Source organism: Sminthopsis crassicaudata, chromosome 1 (genome assembly GCF_048593235.1).
Source record: "Sminthopsis crassicaudata isolate SCR6 chromosome 1, ASM4859323v1, whole genome shotgun sequence".
NCBI lineage: Eukaryota > Metazoa > Chordata > Mammalia > Dasyuromorphia > Dasyuridae > Sminthopsis > Sminthopsis crassicaudata.
In genome coordinates this window covers 488,345,063-488,370,406 of record NC_133617.1, presented here as the reverse complement: position 1 = coordinate 488,370,406, position 25,344 = coordinate 488,345,063, and the positions used below count along the sequence as shown (strand labels likewise).

The 25,344-nt window shown below is 39.2% G+C and overlaps 2 protein-coding genes across 2 annotated transcripts in view; one reads left to right on the top strand and one right to left on the bottom strand.

The window, feature by feature from the left end:
* The window catches only part of ITGAL (integrin subunit alpha L), a 90,487-nt gene that overhangs the window by 63,443 nt on the left and 1,700 nt on the right, over nucleotides 1-25,344 (bottom strand). The gene's annotated exons all lie outside the window — the stretch shown is intronic.
* On the top strand, nucleotides 19,582-24,662 carry DCTPP1 (dCTP pyrophosphatase 1). Its single transcript, XM_074281326.1, has 3 exons — nucleotides 19,582-19,793; nucleotides 21,704-21,814; nucleotides 24,104-24,662. The coding sequence occupies exons 1-3, from the start codon at nucleotides 19,702-19,704 to the stop codon at nucleotides 24,420-24,422; spliced, it is 522 nt and encodes a 173-aa protein (XP_074137427.1). The 5' UTR covers nucleotides 19,582-19,701; the 3' UTR covers nucleotides 24,423-24,662.

The following is a 25,344-nucleotide window of genomic DNA, read 5'->3' as shown; positions in this document are numbered from 1 at the left end:
AATCTCATTTATGTTGATAGAAGGGGCAAGGTCAGAAGGATGGAAGGCTCAAGATGTCATCAGCCACTAATAAGGTAAGCAGTCAGTTTGAGCGAAATAGAGAGAGAAAGAGACAGAGAGAGAAAGAGAGTCAGAGACAGAGAGGAAGAGAGAGAGAGAAAAAGAGAGAGGAGGGGTAGAAAAAGAGGGGGGGAAGTAGAGAGGGAGGGAGGAAGGGAAGGAGCACCCTGGGAAATTACAGAAGATATAGAGTGATGGGGCATCTATAGTAGGTTCAAACTTAACCATTCATCCATTTATTCAGCAAAAGTTTAATAAACACCTTTTTTGGGTCACACAGCTAGGAAGTCTTAAGTGTCTGAGGTCAGATTTGGTTATCTGCTTTCTTCTGGACCTATTCTTAACTGTCATACCTGTCTGATTAAAGTTTCCTTGTTATTTTTTTTCCTGGCTCTTACATGCCTCCTTTGTCCTCTTCTATTTTCTTTCTGTACTCATTGGTGATCTTATATATTTCCATGAATTCAGTCTTAAGTAGATGACTCCCAAATATATATACTCAACCCAAATCTCTTTTCTGAAATCCAGACGTATTTCAGTTACTACTGGATATTGATAGGGAGGAATGGGATCTCTTGGAAAATGCCATACCCTTAAGCAGAAGTCTGAAAATTGTGGGTCAGAGATGAGATCAAAATGAAGGCAATATATCAACATACTGAGCACACTGCCTTTAGCAAGCTTTCAATTTCCCTAGATTACAGATTTGGTTTGTTTACTTTTCAGTCTGATTTTCAGCCAATCAGCAATATCCTGCAGCAATTTAGGATAGGTAAGTAACCCCCTTCACTGGAGAAGAAAAGTAGAGAAAGGGGGAATCATTTAAAGGAGAAAAAGATGAATTCTGGGAGAGTACTTGCCATGTAACTGGCAAAGTTTATTATCAGAATAAGACATTCCTTGTTCAAAGGCAGGAGACAGGGAGAGGATAACAAAATGCTTTTATAATTGGGAGATAGGCTCCTTTATACAAAATTGATGATTTGAGTAACCATTTAGGCCAAACTGTAAGTACACTCTTATCCAAGAAAAAAAAGTAATTGTTAAAAGAATAAATCAAACCATACGATTTTACTCTGGTCTTGCACAGTTATTATATACTTTTTAAATAGTGGTTGGGGACTTTGCTAAATGGTCAAAGATTATGAATGGACAATTTTCAGGTGAAAAATTTAAAACCATCTATAGTCATATAAAAATGCTAAATCACTATTGATTAGAGAAATGCAAATTAAAACAACTCTGAGGTACCAGTTCACAACTATCAGATTGGCTAAGATGACTAAAAAAAGATACTGATAAATGTGGAAGGAGGTATGGAAAAAATTAGGACACTTCTGTTGGAGTTATGAACTACTCCAGCCATTCTGGAGAGCAATTGGGAACTATGTCCAAAGGCTAAAAAACTGTTCATACTCTTTGATCTAGCAGTCTCACTATCCCAAGGAGATCCTAAAAGAGGAGAAAAGATCCACATGTGCAAAAAATATTTGTAGCAACTCTCTGTGGTGGTAAGGAATTGGAAATTGAATGAATGCCTTTCAGTTGTAGAATGACTGGATAAGTTATGGTATATGAATGTAATGGAGTATTATTCCTCTATAAGAAATAATGAGTGGGCTGATTTCAGAAAAGCCTGGAAAGACTTACATGAATTGATACCGAGTGAAGTGAGCAGAACCAGGAGAACTATATACACAGTAACAGCAAGATTATGTGATACTCAACTATGATAGATTTATCTCTTCTCAGAAATATAATGACTCAAAAGACAATTCCAAAAGACTCATGATGAAAAATGCCATTCACATCCAGAGGGAGAACTATGGAGACTGAATGTAGATTAAAGTATACTATTTTAACTTTTTTGTTTATTTGCTTGTTTCCTTTTTCATTCTTGTGGTTTTTTCTCTTTTGTTCTGATTTTTTTTATAACATGATGAATATGGAAATATGTTTAAAATGATTGTACATGTATAACTATGTAAGATCACTTACTGTCAATAAACTCAGCTCTAAACAACTGGAAAAATATCAATTGCTCATAAGTAGGCTGAGCTAATACAGTAAAAATGACAATTCTACGTCAATGAGTCTATTTGTTCAGTGCCATACTAATCAAACTGCCAAAAATTTATTTATATAGCTAAAAAATGTATAAAATTTATCTGGAAGAAAAAAGGTTAAGAATGTTAAGGGAATTAATGAAAAAAAAATGCAAAGGATAATAGCCTAACAATACCAAACCTAAAACTCTATTATAAAGTTTCAATCATCAAAACCATATGGTACTAAGAAATAAAGTGGTGGATCAATAAAATAGAAAATAAGTTGTTTTTTTTTTAATGAATGTATACATATGTTGTCTTTACATGTAACTGGGGAAAACAAAAATTTAAGAAAAGGGGAAAAAATGGGATAAAAAGATTGCTTGCTGTCTTGGGGAGAAGATAAGGGAGGAAGGGAGAAAAAATATGGAATTCAAAATCTTACAAAAATGAATGTTGAAAACTATCTTTATTGGAAAAATAAAATACTATTTAAAGAGAAAGAGATTTTTTTTTAAAAAAGGAAAAAAAAACTATATGGACCAAGATATGTAGAGCATCTTTTTCTGAGGGCAAAGAATTAGAAATCTGGGGGATGCTCATCAATTGGGGAATGGCTGAATAAATTGTGGGATGAAATTATTATGGAAAACTTTTGTGCCATAGGAAATGATAAATAGGATGCTCTCAGAAAAACCTGGAAAGACTTCCATGAGCTGATGCAAAAGGAAATATATTGCATACAAAGTAACAATAATAATATATACAATAAGTAACAATAATAATAATTATATAATTATTAGAGGAACACCTCTAAATGACTCTAGGTATTCTCAGCAAAACAATAAGACAGCTCTAAAGTACTTAAGATGAAAAATGCTATCCAAGAGTATGTGTGTGAGGGGAAACTAATGTTATCTGAACAGATTTTTTTTTAATTTTATTTTTGTTTTTGAATGTTAAATTGAATGTTAAAAATTGTTTCTACATGTTAACTGGGGGAAATGAAGTAGTAAATAAATTTTTAAATAAAGAAAAGAAATAGTGGTTGGGGACCTTCTATTATTACTACCTTTAGTGGTTGGAGGGAAGATCCCTATGTTGTTAGTCCACCAAAATGTCATGAAATTATTGTGGTTCCTATTTCCTCCCACATTATTTCTTCCTGAATTTCCTTTTGTCACTTCAAACTTAGCATCTCCCTTCCTAGAAATTTCCTTATTTCTATTGAGGATACCATTAGCCTCTCTGACACTTAGGTTCATAAACTTAAAATCTTCCTTCTTTCCTCATTCCCGCATCTTCCTTCATTGTCCTCTATCTCATCCATTTATTCTTCTTCATTTATTCAAAAAGGCCAAACTCCTCATGCCTAGTCTTTTGTAAGAAATTCCTAACTGGTCTCCCTACTCCCAGTCTCTTTCTTCTCCAATGCATCTTTCAGATGGATGCCAAGATAATCTTCCTGATACACAGATTTTATCAGGTATCTATTGTTTAAAGACCCCAATGACTCCCTATTGCTAAAGGATAAATAGCAATTCTGTAACATGGTAACTAAGGCCTTCTATATCCTGATTTAGCAAAGATGCTTAATAAATACTTACTGATTGTTTGATTAAACCTATCTTTCAACTTTATTTCATGTATTATTCTCTTGCATAGACTGCTTCAGCCAGACCAGATTGCAGGTTGGTCCTGGAACTTGACATTTCCTCTCTTAAATCTGTTTCCCATGACTGGAATGCACTTCTTCTGAGTTTCTGGGTTTTTAATCTTTCTTCCAGATTCAGCTTGGGTTCTATCTATTCTTCAAAGCCTTCTTTGTACGCCAGTTATTAATATTCAATTCCTTTTATGGAAATGTTTTCCAGAATTGCCCATATTTAACCTATATCAGATTGCTTGCTGTCTTGGGGAGGGGTAGGTAAGGAAGTGTAGAGGGCCAGCAACAAGTAGATCTCCTAAAAAGCTATGCAGGGATTAAACTACTTTCTGTGCTGCTGCAGCACAGCTCAGCATTCCTCCTTGACCAAGGTTAAAAAGGGGAGTTACCAAGAAGCACTGCTGGCACGTGAATACACTCAATCTGGGACTCATCCACGTGGACGTGTAGGCATGTCTAACAGAAGCATAAGAGCCTTGGCTAGAGATGCCCGTATCAGGAACCATACATCATAAACTGGACAACTTTGTAATTGTGTTGCCATTAGCAGATAGGTACTCTTGGTTTCTGCTTAATGTTAATACCTAGCTAGGATGTAAACTAACTTAGAGACACCTGGCATTATTGCTGCCTTAGCTTGAAGAGTATATAAACCCTGGCTCTCAGATCAATAAATGAGCTTGCCCTCCTGTCCGTCATACGTTCTCCTCGATGAGGTCCCCAGCTGGTCTCAAGTGGTGCCCGAAGAGAAGTGACCCCAAATCACTGTAGACCCCGGAGCGACACAGGTAATGATGCAGGGATAAAGGATGCCCAGTATGTAAATGACATCCTCTAGAGAAATCCCTTTCTTATACAAACTTCAAAGGATTTAGTCTCCTGAGAAATTCCTTTTTTTTTTTTTCCCCATTTCATGCTTGTCTCTTTGGGTGAAAGCCCTAATAGAATTGTTACTCAAAGATTTAAAACAAAACAAAACCAAACCAAAAAACCCTAGGCTAGTCAGTGACATATACAATATAACAGTATAACAAGGACAATCATACTAAAGAAACATATGGACCTTTCTTTTCTCACTTGGATGCTTAGATGAGCCTATTTATATGCATTCATCTATGCACCTCGACGCCTTGAGCAAAAGTTTATTTATTTATTTATTTTTTTAATTTAGAATTTTTTCCCACAGTATATATGCATGAGTAATTTTTTTAATAATATTATCCCTTGTATTCATTTTTCCAAATTATCCCCCCCTCCCTCCACTCCCTCCCCCCATGGCAGGTAATCCCATACATTTTACATGTGTTACAATATAACCTAGATACAATATATGTGTGTAAATACCATTTTCTTGTTGCACATTAATTATTAGCTTCCGAAGATATAAGTAACCTGGGTAGATAGACAGTAGTGCTAACAATTTACATTTGCTTCCCAGTGTTCCTTCTCTGGGTGTAGTTATTTCTGTCCATCATTGATCAACTGGAAGTGAGTTGGATCTTCTTTATCTTGAAGATATCCACTTCCATCAGAATACATCTTCATACAGCATTGAAGTGTACAGATCTTCTGGTTCTATTCATTTCACTCAGCATCAGTTGATGTAAGTCTCTCCAAGCCTCTCTGTATTCCTCCTGCTGGTTATTTCTTACAGAGCAATAATATTCCATAACCTTCATATACCATAATTTACCCAACCATTTTCCAATTGATGGGCATCCATTCAACTTCCAGTTTCTAGCTACAACAAAAAGAGCTGCCACAAACATTTTGGCACATACAGGTCCCTTTCCGCTCTTTAGTATTTCTTTGGGATATAAGCCCAATAGCAGCAATGCTGGGTCAAAGGGTATGCACAGTTTGATAACTTTTTTGGGCATAGTTCCAAATTGCTCTCCAGAATGGCTGGATTCTTTCACAACTCCACCAACAATGTATCAGTGTCCCAGTTTTCCCACATCCCCTCCAACATTCATCATTATTTGTTCCTGTCATCTTAGCCAATCTGACAGGTGTGTAGTGGTATCTCAGAGTTGTCTTAATTTGCATTTCTCTGGTCAGTAGTGATTTGGAACACTTTCATATGAGTGGATATAGTTTCAATTTCATCATCTGAGAATTGTCTGTTCATATCCTTTGACCATTTATCAATTGGAGAATGGTTTGATTTCTTATAAATTAGGGTCAGTCTGAGAAACTCCTTTGATATACAAACTTCTCTGAATCCTCTAGAAGCAGAGACAGATACAAAATAAAGATCTCAAACCATGCCTCCTTGCAATATGATTTCTCTCTGGAAGCATATTGCCCGCCAAGACATCTTGGTGTTCTTTTCTAATCAATAAAAACTTTTTTTGTCACAGCTTTGAGTAGGTGAATTCTTTCACCACGAATCCGGCCTTGGCACTTTGGAGGGAGGAGGAGAGAGACAGACAGACAGAGAGTCACAGACCCATCTCTGCCAGTATACTACCTGATGAGTAATAAATGATGAGTAGTAAATTGTGGTCTAAACAGAAATGGTTCTGTTCCTTTTCTCTCTCTCCTTCCTTCCCCAAAGTAACCAATGGCGGGTTCGGCAGCAAAGGAATTTGCTACTTAATGCTGTATGGAAACATAGTCTTTATTGATTAGAATGGAAACACCGGAGAGCCGGTGGGCAAAATGGCTGCATGGTACAAGGCCATTTGCAAAGAGAAGATTCCCCTTCTCTCTTTTATGCAGTGATGTAGGGAGGTTACTGAGAGTGATGTAAATTAAGATAAGAACTCTCTTGTTATCTTTTGGGGACAGACAGAAGTCTCTTCCCAAAAGGAATTTCCTGATGCCATTTGGTCTATCTGAGCAGATTAGAATGGGGGCTGTAAAACCCTGGCCATCTCAGATAGCCCAAACTAGTTTGACCACATCTTGTATCAAAGATCCAAGTCCCAAAGGAAGTTGGAGATCAAACAAGGAATACCAAAGGGCTACCGCCCTCAACATTACCCTCTTCAGTTAGAGTAGCAACAGGAGGGCATAGAATCAGCCTGCGCAGCGAGTGCCAGAGGAGGAAGTGGAGCTGTAGTTTCCATTCTAGCTGTGGACTCATTTGAATCTCACTTTGTTTAACTTAGCAAAATGGGGCGATCTCAATCTGGAGAAAAACAAAGACAGCTGAATTTGAAAGTGTTGAAAAAGGTAGTAAAAGATTGGGGGTAACTTATAACTAAGGACCAATTAAAGGAATTCATGCTATGTATAGAGAAGTTCTGCCCCTGGTTCCTCTTGACCTGAATAAATGGAAGACTATAGGAAAGCAGATGAATGAAAGGTTTAGGGTAGAAGGTCCTAAAGCTTTCAAAGAAAGATTTCCCTGAAACTGTTTCCTCTATTTGAAAGGTGCTTACAATTTGCTTACAATCTCTTGAAAATGTTCCTTTAAGCTACAAAAAAGCAAAGATGTAGCAAAAAGTGAGAGTGAAGATGAAGAAAAGGAGCTACTGGACCAGGAGGTTAAGAACTTTTGCCAAACTTGGGGACTAAAAGCAAACAATCTCCCAAACTACCCCAGTGCTCCTCCTCCTCCTTCCCACCATCCTTAGGAGGAGAGAGAAAAAGTTAACCAGAATGAGCCTCCAAAGAGGAAATCAAAGGAACTGCAGTTAATCGCAGGACCACTGTACCTTAGGGCAGCAAAAAAAATGGAGGAAGACATTCCCCTCGATAAGCAAATGTTGTGCCAGACTTTGGACATTCCTGACCCACAGAATCCAAGCAATGCGCACAGAAAATATTAGCCTTTGGAATTCAAAGTACAGAAAGAATTAAAGCACATCACAGTGATGAGGGCTAGATAAGGGATACCTAAATAAAATTAGATTTAATTGAGGTCTAGTGGCAGGTTTGGGGTACAGGGAGTCAAATGGAGCTCCCCTGCAACCCCTCTGGATTTGGTGCAAGGATACAGAGTTAAATGAGTTCTAGTGGCGGCAAGAGTCCCCTGTAAAGGAATTTACAGGCCCGAAAACCTAGATTGATTAAAAAAAAAAAAAATTATGAGTAGGGTTTGGAAGCAAGGCTAAAGTCTGGTTAGTAAAAGATTAGTAAAAGTATTAGATAGAGAAAGAAATACACCGGAAGGTCCAGTGGACAGAGAGTCTATGATGTAAAGCATGTTTCTAGCATGTTTTGACCCTCTGCCAAGAAATGATTCCAGCTTGGCTCTTTTATTTGCTAAAAGGGGCCTATGAGTGGAGTCCCATTTTGGTTGCTTGCTGAACCCATCGAGGGCCAGAACCGGCCAGGTAGGGGTTGGGAAACCTGAGCAGATCATTAGTTAGCTCAGATTTGGATATCTCCCTTTGAAATACAAAAGGGTGCTTTTGACTAGATCTTGTAAATCAAAGGTCAGCCATGGGGGTTGGGGATCAAAAAGGAATCTTAAAGGGGCCACTACCTGCATCAACAGCAGGGGACCAACAGCCCCTGTAAAAGCCTAGATAGAGACAATAGCAATGTCTATAGACAATGTGCCCTCTTGATTGGCACCAAGTATCTAAAACTGCTTTGAGTGAGAAAGATTATTATGCATGGAAAGCTGCTTTTTATGAGGAGTCAGGAAAAGGACAGACAAAACAGACAATTTGAACAATTGGCAGGGACTGGGGCTTATACGCCCCTCGATCATCAATGATATATAACAGGTGTACAGGCAAATTGTCGATGGCGCCCCAAATTCTGGGCTCAGATACCAGGAAAAATGGATAGGATTACGAAAATTTTGCTGACAGCAAATGAGGGCTTCCCAGATTTCTTAGACAGATTGACTCAAACTACAGAGTAGTATTAGTGATCCAGAGGCAGCATCTTTAATGTTACAAAAACTGGCTCCAGAAAATACCAATCTGGATTGCCTCAGGGTATTGGCGGGAGGAAAGAAGGATGCCTCTAGTGAAGATAATGCAAAGATGTCCAGGAGTTGGGGCTACTGTGCATACAGTAGGAGTAGCCTTGGAAGCCACAGCAATGGAAAAAAAAAAAAAAATTTTAAAGGGTGAGAAATGTTTTTCATGTGAGAAATTAGGACATTTTAAAAGGGAACAGCTAGACTACTCCCTTATCCACCCCACCCCACCCCCACTCAAGTGTCATAAGGGATGGCATTGTGCTAATGAATGTCGATCTCAGCAGGGAAACTCCATGAGGGGCTCCCCTACCTTCAACAAACAATAGGGGCTCCTTTCCAAATGACTCCTTCCCTGCCAATAACAGCCTGTTCTTTCTTCAACAATCAATAGAAGGTTTAAACCAACAATCTGGCTCTCTAGTATTTCCTTTGCTGGTAGCAAGATGTTACAATACACCTTAACAAAGGCACTGCTGTGCCTTATTGCCTTATTGGAACTCTAAGATCTGGACTTTGAGGACTTGTAACTGGTACATATCAGGCTGCCGTTTTAGGGATAGTAACTCACAGCAGTGTTATTCCTGCAGACTCTCAAGGGCCAGTCATGGTTGTGCTCCATACAATGGAGGACACAGAAGTCAGAATGGAGACAGAAATGTGATAGGGAAATTAGTATCGACCCCAAGTGTTGTTTATGCACATCCAAATGCTGATTCTTCATTGCAAGCTTGGTTGGCACAGGAAATAACTATAGAGTGCCTAGTGCTTGAATTAATTATTGAAGGAAGAAAATTTAAAAATCTAAAAAATTCTGGAGTAAATGATTCTGCTATAGCCCCAAAACACTGGCTGCCTTCATGGGCTTTGGAAATGGACAGTACCCTTCTTCAGGGTGTTGGTGGAGTACAGACGACTCTCCATAGTGTACAATGGTTATGGTGGCAGAAAGACTAGATAGAAGGGGCATTTAAACCTCAGCTTCCTGTGAATGTATGGGGTCATAATATAGTACAAATAGAAATAGGGGATTTTTGTTGATTGCCATAGTTGAGAAAGTGGAGATCCCTCCTATACAGTGGAAGGAAGGACCCCTGATTTGGGTGGAACAGCAGCCTCCTAATAAAGGAAAATTGGAAGTTTTGGAAATCATAATCAAAAGGCAGTTAGAAAAAGAACATATTGAACCCAGCACTAGTGATGAGGTCTGAATACCCTCAATTCCTGGTGGTCATGAGGTTAGTGTCAATAAGAGAGCTGTTAAATATCCCCTTTAATCAGCTGCAGGTTTAAAGTGAAAGAATTAATTTATTCCCGAATTATTAGTTGCAAAATGAAAGTTTATTGTTAGATAGAAACCAGTTTGCCAAGGGACTTGTATCGTGGCAAAGATCTATTGCAGAAATGGAGTTTTATGCTGAGAGAATCAGTGGGCAGAGTCCTAGCAGCTAAGCAAGCTACCTTAGGCCTTCTGCAAGGAGCTGAACTGAAGGAAGCTGTTATATTGAGTATCTTGGTGGGGGCTGGGACAGCCCAAGCTGATCAGACCAGGATTCCTCAATTGAATGAGAATTTAGAATTTCTATGGGAGTTGATTTGCCCCTGAATAGTATAGCTTCTCTTATCTTGGGAGGATGGGTCCTGTCTCTAGATTCCTTGGAGCCTGGGAGATCCTGATCGCTGAGATCAGAAAAGGGGACACATTCTCTAAAAGTGATAATCTTAAAGGGAACACAGCTCCAGTAAAGGGAACAGTTTCCCTCCGTCTTCACTAGTCCCTGGAATTCTCCCATATTTACTGTTTAAAAAAAATAATTTAAAAAAACAAAAAAAACGGATCTTAGGAAAATTAATGAAAGAATGGAAAATATGGGACCTGTGTAGCCTGGGATTGCCACCCCTGATGAGAATTAGGTAAGGGGTACCTAGATAAAATTAGGGTTAATTAAGGTCTAGTGGCAAGTTCGGGGTACAGGGAGTCAAATAGAATTCTCCTGCAACTCCTTTGGATTCAGCGCAGGATACAGAGTTAAATGAGGTCTAGTAGGGGCGCAGAGTCCCCTGTAAAGGAATTTACAGACCCGAAAACCTAGATTAATAAAAGAGGTTTATTTGGGGTTTGGAAGTAAGGGTAAAGGTAGAAAGATGCCAGGGCCGGAGATGGCCCCTGGCGGACAGCAACCCAAAAATGGCCAGCAAAAGGATATCATGTTTGGGGCTCCTGCAAAGAATGGGCTCCAGAGTTCCCCTTTTTATAATGGAGGCTTTTGGTGATCTTGAAGGTGGGTGGAGTCCCAGGTTGGCCTCTGGTTCCGAGCTTCCGCCAGGGTTAGAATAGAATTCAATGGGTTTTTAGATAAAGAGGAAGCTGTTTGTGGGAGTTAGGGAAACCTGAGCAGATTAGAATGGGAGCTGTGAAATCCCAGATATCTCCCATTGGGATTCATGGGGCTGGGAATTAGAAAGGAATCTTTAACCCATATCAGTCCTAGCAAATTGGCCATTATAGGTTGTTGATTTACAGAATTGTTTCTATATTATTCCATCACAGAAATAGGATTGTAAATATTTTGCTTTTTCATTGCCTACTATTAATCTTAAAGCCTCTCACAAATGTTATCAGTGGAAAGTTCTATATTTTGTAAATGAAGAACAGTCCCACAATGTGTCAATAATATGTGGACCAAATCCTCCAACCCATTAGACAACAATGGCCACAATTCATTATCTTATATGCTTATCCTACAAAGCAAGAATTATCAATTATTCTTGAAAATTTGACAATGGGGAGTTAGGTGGCGCAGTGGATAGAACACCAGCCTTAAATTCAGGAGGACCAGAGTTCAAATTTGGTCTCAGACACTTAACACTTCCTAGCTGTGTGATCCTGGGCAAGTCACTTAACCCCATACACAGGAAAAAAGAAAAAAAAAAGGGAAAAAAAAAAGAAAAGTATGGACTGAGACTAACCCCAGAAAAAATCCAATGGGGAACTCCCATATGATTATTTAGGTCATATTGTCAGATTTCAAGAGATCACACCTCATGAAGTACAATTAATGAAAAATACTTTGAAAACATTGAATGATTTCCCAAAACTGATAGGAGATATAAATTGGGTCAGACCTAAGTCAAAGATCATCATTGTTGATTTGCAACCTTTATGTGACATTTTACAAGGGACACCAGAATTAAATTCCCCTCAACAAATAACACAATCTGCTTTAGATTTATTATAGATCATAAAAAAGAAACTTCATGATGGTAAGTGTTGAGGGCGGTAGCCCCTTTGGTATTCTTTGTTTGATCTCCAACTTCTTTTGGGACTTGGATCTTTGATACAAGATCTGATCAAACTAGTTTGGGCTATCTGAGGTGGCCAGGGTTTTACAGCCCCCATTCTAATCTGCTCAAACAGACCAAATGGCATCAGGAAATTCCTTTTTGGGAAGAGACTTCTGTCTCTACTCAAAAGATAACAAGAGAATCCTTATCTTATTACATCACTCTCAGGAACCTCCCTACATCACTGCATAAAAGAGAGAAGGGGAATCTTCTCTTTGCAAATGGCCTTGTACCATGCAGCCATTTTGCCCACCGGCTCTCTGGTGTTTCCATTCTAATCAATAAAGACTATGTTTCCATACAGCATTAAGTGGCAAATTCCTTTGCTGCCGAACCCGCCATTGGTTACTTTGGGGAAGGAAGGAGAGAGAGAAAAAGAACTGATCCATCTTTGTTTACTCCATAATTTACTACTCATCATTTACTACTCATCAGTAAGCAATCAAGAATTTCATCAGCTATTATAGAAATTACTATCTTAGACACTTTTAGACAGCCTCCAGGTGTATTACATTATCAGGACCAGATATTTGAATGGTTGTTTCTTTCATCCCAATCATCATGGTCAATAACCCCTTATCCCTTACAAGTGGCAGAATTAATACAAAAAAGGATTGGGTCAAGCTAGGCAAATTCATGGGAAGGACCCTCAAGTAATTCATTAACCATACACCCAGCAACAATTGCAAAGTTTAATACTACAAAATCCTGAGTGGCAAATCCTTCTATGCACTAATGTAGAGACAATAGATAACATTTACTTACATCCTATTATTCAATTTGTAAGAAGATAGCAATGAGTGTTTCCAAAAATAGTACAAAAACAAGCTATTCAAGGTGCTATAAATGTTTTTACAGATGTCACAAAAAACAGGTGAGCCTAGAAGCTAGAAGTCATCCCCTCTATTGGTTTTATATTAATTCACACTCAAATTTACCTGGACCAATAGATTATTTAGTTAGCTTATATATTTTCACAGTTCTACAAGCACAGAACCTCACCTAGTACATCATCAGTCAGCTGAATCCCTGTGCAAACAATTTCACATCACTAGAAAGCAGGCAAGCATATAGTGAAGTCTTGCACTTCCTGCCTTCCATATTGTCTATCTTGTGGTGTACAGATAAATCCCAAAGGACTAAAACCTCTAGGTATCTGTCATATGGAGGTAACTCATTATTCCCCTGTTGGAAATTTATTCTTTATATATGTCCTACAGTGGCTACTGTCCAGACAGGAAAATCTACAACTCATGTTTTTGAACATATGCTTTCTGTTTTTTGCTTATATAGGTGTACTTAACTCTTTTAAAACAGATAATGATCCAGCTTGTACATCATCTACATTTAAACAATTTTGTCTGTATTATAATATTGAACATAAGCTTGGCCTGCCATATAATCCACAGGGGCAACAAAAAAAGTGACATTAAAACATTCCTATAAAAACAAAGAGAATGAGAATATGGAAATAAGCCACATATGAGGCTGGCCAAAGTTATATATATGTCCTTAATTTTTTGACACAATGATCAAGGCCTTTCCTCAGAGGAACATTTCTTTGATGAACACAAAACAGTCTGTTCTAACAGAAAGTCCTTAGGATGTGGAAGGAAGGCAATGAATAGGTCACATAAATTGTTAACATGGGGTCAAAGTTTTGCTTATATACTTCCAGATGCAGAAGGACCAAAGGAAAAGAAACCAATTTGGATCCTGGAGAGGAACATCCACATGGTACAAGGGCCTGTGCAAAAAAGTACAAGACATGGCCCTTCTTACACCCCTATGGACTACTCTAACCTGGTAGCTCCCCTTAGAGCTACTCTTAATGCCTGTCCGTCGACCGCACGGCTAGGCCATACTTACCCGTCTTCGGGGACCAACCCAGATCTCACAGAGACAGGGGGTAGAGGTGAAGAGAAAGAGAACTTTATTCTTAGAAAGCACATATTTATACCCCCCCTGATGATATGGGGGGAAAAGGGGGTCCTCTAGGAACCTGGCATAATGGGATTGGCCCAAGAAGAAGGAGGGAAACATGCTAGGCTTTGAGAGCACTAAGGAGGGAGGCGTGGTACCTGGAATCAGACACCACCTCATGGGTCTGTGTCCCACCTCCATGTAGGACTGGCTTGAGCCTTGGAACCTCTCATCCCTCAGGTCCTCCCATGTGCCTTGAACTGAATTCCTTGCTTCTGGAGGCTTTTTAACCCTTACAGCCCTGAATCAGGAAAAGAGACCCAAAAGAAGTAGTCATGGAGTCATAGACACCATCCAACAAAGATCCTGATTCTCTTGCTGACAGCCCTGATAATGGGAGATGCAGCTGGCAGAGAAGCAGGAAAGAGAAATGATAAGGACACTAATTTATGGACATCCATTCCTAACCCACATTGGTTTAGCACTATATACAAGAATCAACTGGTGGGCCCAGTAACAGTATTGGGGACAGGAAGGTCAGCAGGAGAAATATTTATAACCCATTACACAATAGGACTCAGGCCTTCACCGACCAACCTGTATTAAACTTCATTTACAAAGGATATAATCTTTAGCCACTCATTTGTTTTATTAAATATGTTGTTCAGAGCATTACTACTAAAAGAATTTGCTCTGCACCTTCAGTTTATAACATATCATTCTTACAGATACCTTTTTATCATAATGAATCATTGATTACAATCAGACATTGGAGTACTTTAAACCTTTGTTTTAACACCACACCAAGTTGGGCAGGAAATCATCCACCTTGAGTCCACTGTAGTACTCCCTATCATAGCCCATTGATCGTTTGAATTTGGAGACCTGGAGTCAACAAAACAAGGATTGGGAAACATTAGGATGGATAGAGCCTGTTTTTCTTTCCCCCAAAGCAACACTACAAACTGAATTATGGAAGGCCATTGAAGCCTTAGGAATAACATATTACAGAGCCGATGCTCTGGCGATATTATTCATACACATTACAATGAATCCACTATTACCACATTTTATCAAAGACCATGCATTTATGATATATAATACTGCTCAAGTAAATTTTGCCAAAACAGGTGACATCTATAATGTTACCACAAAGTTTTGCATCATTCTATGGTGCTTTAATGGAATATCCTTTAAGCATATTTTTTTAAATTTTATTTTTTGCTGAGGCTATTGGGGTTAAGTGACTTGCCCAAGGTCACACAGCCAGGCAATGTCTGAGATCAGATTTTAACTCAGGTCCTCCTGATTTCAGGACTAGTGCACCACCCAGCTGCCCAGTGGGACATCCTTTAAATCAAACATTATTATGCTGATTATTGAGAGACCTAAATATACCTTGTATCCTGTTGTTAAGGCTGCAAGAAGGTGGTATCAATCCCCAGCAGATAGAGACTCCAAGACATACATAAAGGAATGGTACATAGAAAAAGATGTCAGTTGCATTATGTGTGGTATTGTATCTCTTGTATCATTTATAGTTTCTGTAATAGCTTCTACAGAATCAGTGTATGCTGTGAGAAATTTTGTACAACCTGAAGAGTTTTCACAATATTTGGCAAGAAATGTATCTAAGACTTTAAAGGCATAATGGCTTATAAATCTTGATTTTGAATACAAATTAGATGCTTTGTAATCCACAGTAATTGCTACTGGGACTTAGACTTATTAGAAATGAGATTTTAATTACACTGTGATTGTCACTTTACATGTATATGTATGATACCTATAATCTTTAATTATACAAAATAACTGGATTAAAATAAGGAATGTTACTTCATATATGGACTAACTCTACATTGGGCTGAAATTTAGACTGGTTTAAAAAATGTTACATTGGATATTGAAAACAGCAAAATTGGGGCAGCTAGGTGGCGCAGTGGATAGAGCACCAGCCCTGAATTCAGGAGGACCCGAATTCAAATCTGACTTCAGACACTTAATACTTCCTAACTGTGTGACCCTGAGCAAGTCACTTAACCCCAGCCTCAGGAAAAAAAAAAAAAAAAAAAAAAAAAAGCAAAATTGCAAGTGATGAAAATGGTTTAAGTGAAGACACATTGGAAATTTTGAAACAGATAAGTCCCTTTAATAATACAGGAAGTATAATTTTGCAATTTGGCTTGTTTTTCTTACTCCTGATACTAATATGTGCATGTGGATGTTCCCTGTTTAAAATTGGTTCTAAAGAATTAAAAGAAAAGGGGCAGATGTAGAGGTCCAACAACAAGCGGATCTCCTAAAAAACTATGCAGGGGTTAACATACTTTCTGTGCATCTGTGGACTGATTTGCAGCAAGCTCACCACTCCTCTATGACCAAGGTTGAGAATGGGACATACTGAATTAATTGATAGGTATAAGAAATGCTGCTGGCACAAGAATGCAATCAATCTGAGAATCATCTATGTAGACATGTAAGGTTTAGGAAGGCATGTCTAATATAAACTTAAGTGAACTTTATTAATGAGGTACCCACTTGTCCTGAATCATATTTTCTCCTCCATGAGGTCCTTGAGCTGGTCTCAAAGGAGTGAGAAAAATTTGGAATACAATGTCTTAGAAAAATGAATATTGAAAACTGTCTTTACATGTATTTGGAAAAATAAAATACTATTGAAAAAATAAAATTCTCTATCCCTCAAATTGCCTTGTATTTACTTACTTATATTAAATGTTGTGAAATATTAGCATGGTTTAACAGATAAAGAATCATGTCCTGAATCAAGACCTATATCACCCTGGGGGAATCACTTAGTCTATCATGTTTCAGCTTCCTTATCTGTAAAATAAGAAGGCTGGACTCATAAGCTTTCCCTTTCTCCAGCCCTTGACTCTCCAAGGAATTTCACTCCCAAACTTTCTTGGAAGCAAAAAGTTCAGAGAAGCTAGAACAGATTTTTAAAAAGGATAATGTCATGAAAAGAACCACAGGGTGGAACTCAGGAGTCCAGTTATAATGGTTCTAACTTTGCCACCAACTCCCTGAGTAACCTTTCCTTTTAGGCAGGTCTGAGGTTGTTGGATCATGTGATCCCCAAAGGCCCCTTCCAGCCCTAATGTTCTAGGTTACTAGTAGAGGGTATATGTATGTATAACTGTATGACTGAGTAGTTGCTATCTTAGAATTATTTTTGACTCTTCCCTCTCCTTCATCCCTGCTCCATTCCACCTCCATCCCTGTAACTAATCAATTTCCAACTCTTGACAATTCTACCTACAAAACATTTAAAAACTGTTTACCTTTCTCTATATTTATCCAGAAACATTTTAGTTCGAGTCATCATCTCTTAACTGGACTCCTGAATACCATTCTAATTAGTCGGTATCTTCTTTCTCTAGTCCAGCCTCCATCCAACAGCCTATATGATGTTTTAAAATAGTATTTTATTTTTCAAAATACAAGCAAAGATAGTTTTCAACATTCACCCTTACAAAACCTCTTTCCCTCCCTCCTTCCTCAAGACAGCAAACAATAGCATATAGGTTAAACATGTGCAATTCTTCTAAATATCTTTCCATATTCATCATGCTGCACAAGAAAAATCAGATAAGAAGAAAAAAAAAAGGGAAAGGAAAAACAACAACAACAACAACAACAACAACAACAAGCAAACAACAACAAAAAAAAAAAAAGGTAAAAAATGCTATGCTTTGAACTACATTCAGTCTCCATAGTTCTCTCTCTGGATGTGGATGACACTTTCCATCACAAGCTATGAACCACTACATAGAATTCCCAATCCCTCTATTTTTGTCCGCCTGTATTTTTGATTTCCTTCACAGGCTACATGTACACTATTTTCAAAGTCCGATTCTTTTTGTACAGCAAAACAACTGTTTGGAGATGTATACATATATTGTATTTCATTTATACTTTAACATATTTAACATGTATTGGTCAACCTGCCATCTGGGGGGGAAAGATGGGAAAAATTAGAACAAAAGGTTTGGCAATTGGCAATGCTGTAAAATTACCCATACGTATATCTGGTAAATAAAAACTATATAAAAAAAGAAAAATGAAAAAAATTGTCTTGGATCATCTCATTGTTGAAAAGAGCCACGTCTATCACAGTGAACCATCACATAATCTTGTTACTTTGGACAATGTTTGTTTGGTTCTGCTCACTTCATTTGGCATCAGTTTATGTAAGTCTTTCCAGGCTTTTCTGAAATGAGCCTGCTCATCATTTTTTATAGAATAATATTCCATTACATTCATATCCTATAATTTATACCCATTCTCTAACTGATGGGCATCCACTCAATTTTCCCAAATGATATTAACACACAATTCTGACCATATTATTCCCCTTTTCAAGTAGCCTCAATTGCTTGTTATTGCTTCCTCAAAAAAAATATAGACTCATCTGACATTCAAAGCTTTATATGGCTTATAGCCACATCCTCATTCTAGATTAAATTCCTATTACTTTTCTTAATTAGGGCCGTTCACTATAGCAAGTGAAACGAAGGTTTTCTGAATTCAGGAAACTTTTCAAAAAGGAAGAAACTTGACTTGTTTCTCGCACACATTACAATTTCTCTACTTGAACGCAAATTTCTCTCTAAATGAGTGATCAGATGGTCAAAGAAATATCTGTTCTAGGAAGGGGAAAAAGAAGTCCATACATAAGATGCACATATCCAAAAGAGTTGTACTGAAGACGATTATTTAAAACCAGTGAAGAACAGGAAGGATGGATTTCTAATTCTATGTCCAGATTGGGGCAATGATTTTGAAACTCTCTAGACTGAGGTGGTCTGGCCGCTCAGGAAGTGCTTTGCCAGCCATCCCCTTCTGTATAGGAAAATTCTGATCTCTGGTGTGTATTTGAGATGTCTCCTCCCTTTGAGAGGACTCTTGGAGGATGATCAGTAGAGAGCTTTAGCATCTCTGAGCACAGAAACTGAAGGAGGTGAGAATACTTCCTGAATATTTCCTGGAATATTTCTTGATTTACCCAAATTATAACACGGTGGGGGGGAAGGGAGATATGGAGCCTGGTGACCAGGGCACAGAAACTGCGAGCGGAGCCACGGGAATAGACCGTTAGGACTTTTCCAGAAGGAGTAATGCTGATGTGATAATTGTACAGTACACGGCAGAAGCTTAGTAAGTGCTAGTTGAACTGATGGACATCAGGACATTCTGCCAAGGATGCCCCCCAGTACCCTTCCAGGGCGCTTACTTCTTGGCGCCATCTGCTGGTCAGTCGAAGAGCGGCCACTCTTGTCTCCGTTTTCCAGATACGCCCTTTTGCGCTTGCGCTTTAGATACCGCTTCTCTTTCCTAGTGTATCCTCTGGTTCGTGGTACCCCGTAGGGCTTTACAACCCGCCCTTTAAGAACTCCCGCCCCTCACTCTAGAACCGCTCAACCCGCGCCTATATCACGGTCCAATTCAGGTCCGTCTGCGGGGCCGTACCTACGGAGTCAGAGCGCGAGGCTCTCGGATAGGTCTATTTTTTAGGCCCGGGAGAAAAAGAAGGTACTTTATTGGCTCCTTCTCTGGTCCTGTCCCGCCTCCTCCCAGCTTTCCACTGCCTGACTTCTCACCTGCGCGTGCGTAAAGGGAGAAGACGCTGCAGGGCCAGAGCCCGGGAAAAACAGACCGGGAAAGGGGGAAGGACTGAACTGGGAGACTTCACGTGGCTCCGGATTTAGCGGACCTTCTGCACAACCGGAACCGCCCCTTCGCTCCACAGCACCATGCCGGGGGATAACAACCCCAAGGGCGCCGCAGCAGCAGCGGGGCACGACGCCCCATTTCGCTTCAGCCCGGAGCCCACGCTGGAGGACATGTGAGATGCACGCCCCCATTCCTCCGGTCCGGGTTGCGTCCCGTCCCCTGGGAGAAAATGGCGGGGGGGTGGGCGGGGTCCGTGCTGAATCCGAGGCGTCCTGCGCCCCAGAGATTCTGCCCACACTAAAATGAAGTGTGGAGAAAGCGAAAATCTGTTATTCTCTTTCGCAATTGATATCTAGTTGCGTGGCGCACCTCGCGGATGTGTAACTTGCCTCGGGTCCCTCTTGAACTTTCCACTTGGGTCATAAATCCTCTCTCTGCCTCCTGCTTCGAATACATAAATAAAGGGGTGGGAAACTGTTAGAACTCGTTTGTCCAAGGTGCTTCCAATTCATTAAGTGTTATACGTACAAAGAGTGGGGGACTCGGAGCTGAAAGTAATAGCGCCTACCTACCTCCCAGCTTGCTGTGAGGGTCAATGAGACGCTTGCAGCCTTAAAGCTGTACTTAAATGATGGCTATGCTCATATTGGTTAACAGTAGCATTGGAGCTCTATTTTATCCAACCGACTAACCTCAGTTTCCTCATCTGTAAAATGGGAATGGTTGACATTCCCATAAGGGAGACAGGTGTGGAAAGCATACAGGATTTGGTGTGAGAAGTTTGTTATTGTTAAGTCATTTCTGCTTCTTGTGAATCCATTTAGACTTGTTGGAAGTACAAAGCTGGGAAAAAATCTTTACAGTCAGTATTTCTGACAAGTGATAAACGGCCAAAGGATATGAACAATTTTCAGATGATGAAATTTATCTATAATTCTATGAAAAAATGCTCTAAATCACTATTGATGAGAGAAATGAAAACTAAAACAATTCGAGGTACCACTTTACACCTCTCAGATTAACTAACATCATAGGAAAAGATAATGATAAATATTGGAGGGGATGTGTGGAAACTGTGACACTAATACGTTTTGTTGGTGGAGTTGTGAAATGATCCAACCATTCTGGAGAGCAATTTGGAACTGTGCCCAAAAGGCTGTCACACTGTGCATACCTTTTGACACAGCAGTGCCATTACTGGGTTTGTATCCCAAGGAAATCATAAAGGAGGGAAAAGGACCCACATGTACAAAAATGTCTGTAGCAGCTCTTTGTGGTAGCAAAGAATTGGGAAACGAATAGATGCTCATCAATTGGGGAATAGCTGAACAAATTGTGATATATGAAAGTAGTGAAATATTCTATAAAAAATAATGAACAAGTTGATTTTAGAAAGGTCTGGAAAGATTTACATGAACTAATGCTGAGAAAAACAAGCAGAACCAGGAATATAGGGTACACAATAATAGCAACAATGTGAGATAATAAACTATGAAAGACTTGGTTCTTCTCAGTGGTTCAGTGACCCAAAGGAATCCCAGTATTCTTTGGACAGAAAATGCCATCTGCATCCAGAAAAAGATCTAAGGAGACTGAATGTAAATCAACACATGCTATATTCACTTTTTTTTTTTTTTAATCTCTCCCAAGGTTTTTCCCCTTTTTTTGCTCCAGTTTTTCTCTCCCAACATGATTCATAAAGCATTTATGTTATTATGTTTAAAAATGGCAGAAATAATGGAATGGTTGGCCATTTCCTTCTCTAGCTCATTTTACAGATGAGGAAACTGAGATAAATGGGATGAAGTGCCTAACCTTGGGCCACAGAACTAGTAAGTGTCCTAATCTGGATTTCAACTGAGGAAAAGAAGTCTTTCCCACTCTAGGCCTTGCACTCTTACCTACCTGCCTGGCCTCAGTTTGCCCCTCTGTAAAATGAGGTCTGGAATAAATTCTCTCTTTAAGATTCCTTTTAGTTCTGACAGTTAATTCTTTACCCTCTGCCTTGCTACTGTGCTGACCCCCCTTTTCTGGCTTAGTCATTGCCTCCTTAACCCCTTCCCATTTCCCTCTCCTCCACAGCCGACGCCTCCAGACAGAATTTGCAGCAGAACGAGACTGGGACCAGTTCCATAAGCCACGGAACCTTCTCCTGGCCCTTGTTGGGGAAGTGGGAGAGCTGGCAGAACTCTTGTGAGTAGTTGGAATGGGATAGGGATAGGGACAGGTGGGGAAGAATGGCTGCATTAGCGCCTTCCTATCTTCCTTTCTCATTCCAGCATCACCTGCTGGGATGCTAGTATTGAATTAATCTATGGAATTTTATCTTTACAATGTGGTACAGTGGAGTATACAAAGACATATAAGGTCTAGGCCCTGCAGTCAAAAAGAGTCCACAACCTAGTAAAGAAAATGAGAAAAATATATATTATGAAATGCTGCTTGTCTCCAGAGAGAGAACTGATGAGCTCTGAATGCAGACAGAAGCATACATTTTTTAAACTTTGTTTCTCCTTTATTAAAATGTGTGTTTTCTTATGTAATGTGGCTAATGTGGAAATATATTTTGCATGACTTCACATATAGAATTACTGTCAAATTGGTTGCCTTCTTTGAAAAGGGGAAGGAGTGGGAGAGAGACACAATTTGGCATTCAAAACTTTTAAAAATGAATGTTAAAAATTTTTACATTTAATTAGGAAATATCTATGTAAATGAAAACATATTAAAGAAAAAAAATTATGAAAATACAAGGCAGAATTTGATAAGTATACAGGAGAGGTACAAAGTATTATAATCCAGCAGTTGAAGATGAGAAGGTTTTAAGGAGGGAAAGAACATTCTTGGTTTCATAGAGAAGGTGACATTTGAGCTGGGCCTGGAAAAATGGATAGGTAGGATTTTGTTATGTGGAAACAATGAGGATGAGTAGAACCAAAAAAGTTAATAGCATAGATAAAGATAGAAAATAATGAGGAATAACAATGGTCTAATAGGACTGAAGAGAAAGTAAAAGAAACTAATAAAGCCTTGAAAAGGAGAGCAGGGCAACATCATAGATGAGTTAGTTTTGCTTTCCAGGCTAAAGATTTGGGTTTTTATCCTAAATAGTGGGGGAGCCACTAAAGGCTTTCGACAAAACCGTTCTGATAGTCATTAGACCTGTGTGTCAGGAAATTACTTTAATATAGAAGGAAGAATGCTTTATTTTTTTAGTTTTCAACATTCACTTTTATAATATCTTAGGTTCTATACTTTTCTCCCTCCCCTTCCTCATGCTCAAAACAGGAGGCAATCTGCTGTAGGTTATACGTGTACAATCATATTAACCACATTTCCATGTTAGTCATGTTGCAGAAGTAGAATCAGAACAAAAGGGGGAAAAGCCAACAAAAAAGTGAAAATAATCTGCATTCAGACTCCATAGTTCTTTCCCATCATGAATCTTGGAATTGGCTTGAATCATTGTATTTCTGAGAAGAACTAAAACTATCATAGTTGAACATTGCACAGTGTTGCTCTTGCTGTGTACAATGTTCTCATTCTGCTCATTTCACACAGCATCAGTTCTTGTAAGTCTTTCTAGGTTTTTTTGAAATCCACCTGCTCAACATTTCTTATAGCACAAAAATATTCCATTACCTCCATATACTACAACTTCTTTAGCCATTCTCTAACTGAAGAATGCATTTAGAAAGAGGAAGAGACCAGAGAAGAGATCAGTTATGGTTTTATGATTGTCAGGGAAGAGGTAAAAAGGCTTGGGATAGCCTTGGACGGAAAGAAATGTATGGATGCTAACGACATTTCAGAAACAGAATAGTTGGAATTAGGAGACGGGTCAGAGAGAGTGAGGGGGAGGGAAGTGTTAAAATGTAATTGGAAAGTATTTAACAAATTAGAACTACAACAGAACATGGATGGTCCTAAGTGATTTCCTAAGTCACCAATATACCCAGATCTTTTTGGGTGGGTTAGTAGACTTTTTTCTATTTGTACCATTCTTCTAGAGGACTCATCATGAACCAGGCTAACCACATCCTCAGTGAGAGATGATAGACTTTAGTGAAGAATGAGACATTTTTTGGATAAGGCCAATACAGGAAATTGTTTTGCTTGGCTTGGCACATTTATAACAAGGTTTTTTTTGTTGTTCTTTCTTTATGGAGTAAGGGGGGGGGGGGCTGAGCCATTGTCTCTTCATTTGAAAACAAAATTAAATTGAATTAAAAAAAAAAAAAAAGACAGATTTTAAGCTTGGGGCAGAGGGCTAATTTGGGGAAAGGAAAAATTCAGTTTGGAATGGGACTGCCATGAACATCAAACTCACCAAAGGAAGCAAGAAGGTCCTGGTATTTAGGTAGCAGGTTTGGAGTTAGGAGTCATCCAAAGAGGCAGAGGGGTGAGGCTGTGGTTGTGGGTATTTGGACTTGGTCTCCTAACCAAGGCATATATGTCTACCCTTATGTCTGGTCTTCTCAGTCAGTGGAGGCCTGATAGTGGCCCCGGGCCCCTGTCCTGGACTGAAGTGGAACGCAAGTCATTAGGAGAAGAGCTCAGTGACATCCTTATTTACCTGGTAGCCCTGGCATCGCGATGCCAGATTGACCTGCCACAAGCTGTGCTGGACAAGATGGAGACCAACCGGCGCCACTACCCAGTCCACCTTGCCCGCGGCTGCTCCTCCAAGTACACGGAGTTGCTCCATGAAGATGCTCAGAAGCCTGAGCAGAACCTTAATCCTGCCCCAGCAGTCACAGAATGTGAACCTGTCTCCAGGGGTGAGAAGGGAGCTAACTAAAGAACAGGACCTGTGGGCCTGAACAAGAGCTGGGATTTATGGGACTGACTCCAGCAATGGTGGTTAACATTCAGCCCAGAACAGAACCCCCCTGGGGAAACAAGGTCACAAAAGCCTTCTTAAATCCTTCTTAGTTGTGTTACTAGATAATAGAGATGTAAGATTCTCCAATAGGATACAATCACAGAAGAGGTCCTTCTCAAGACTCATTTGTTCCTTTAATAAACGGTTTGAATTGAAGTGATTCCTTGCTTGTTACGTAGGTGTGGGGGTAAGGATTTAGGTATAACTGAGAAAGAAAAATAACTTGTATGAAATCATGAGACTCCTAAGACCCACCAAACCTTTTTTGACATCCCCAGCATTTAGCACACTGTAGAGCACATAGGCACTTAATAAACGTTGATAAATTTATAGTAGTAAGAATGTAAATGATCTCTCAAGGGACCCAAGACCCAACTGGGTCCATTGCTGATGGCAGACAATACCTGGGAGAGAGCATAAAGATGGTAGAGGTGAGCCTTTTGACTAAATCAGCTTTTCTAAATGGATTTTTTCAGCTGCTGCTCCTTTGTGACACTTCAATTTTTCTAACAATCCAAAAGCCTAAAAGAATGATATAATGGTGTGTCTACTTTGTACATTCATCTGAATTATTTTCCTGATGAAATACAAACTTTTAAGAGCAGACACTGGCATTTTCCCCCCTTGTCATATTTCCTATCACCTGGTGCTTAATAGGCAGTTAGTAATATATTTGTTTTAAGAGCCCAGAGTGTATTGTTTTCAGCTTAATAAGTAAGCAAGTCCCTTTATCACTGGACCTCTATAAAACCTGACAATTTTAGTTCTTATACTGTTTGCTTGCCTAGGTAGTGTTGAAAATCCTTTGTAAACTACAAAAGGCTAAAGAAATGAAACC

Coding starts and splice junctions, on each gene's coding strand:
- DCTPP1 (XM_074281326.1), top strand. CDS start 19,702: ATGCCGGGGGATAACAACCCCAAGGGCGCCGCAGCAGCAGCGGGGCAC. Junction 19,794..21,703: donor GAGCCCACGCTGGAGGACAT/GTGAGATGCACG, acceptor TCTCCTCCACAG/CCGACGCCTCCAGACAGAAT. Junction 21,815..24,103: donor GGAGAGCTGGCAGAACTCTT/GTGAGTAGTTGG, acceptor TGGTCTTCTCAG/TCAGTGGAGGCCTGATAGTG.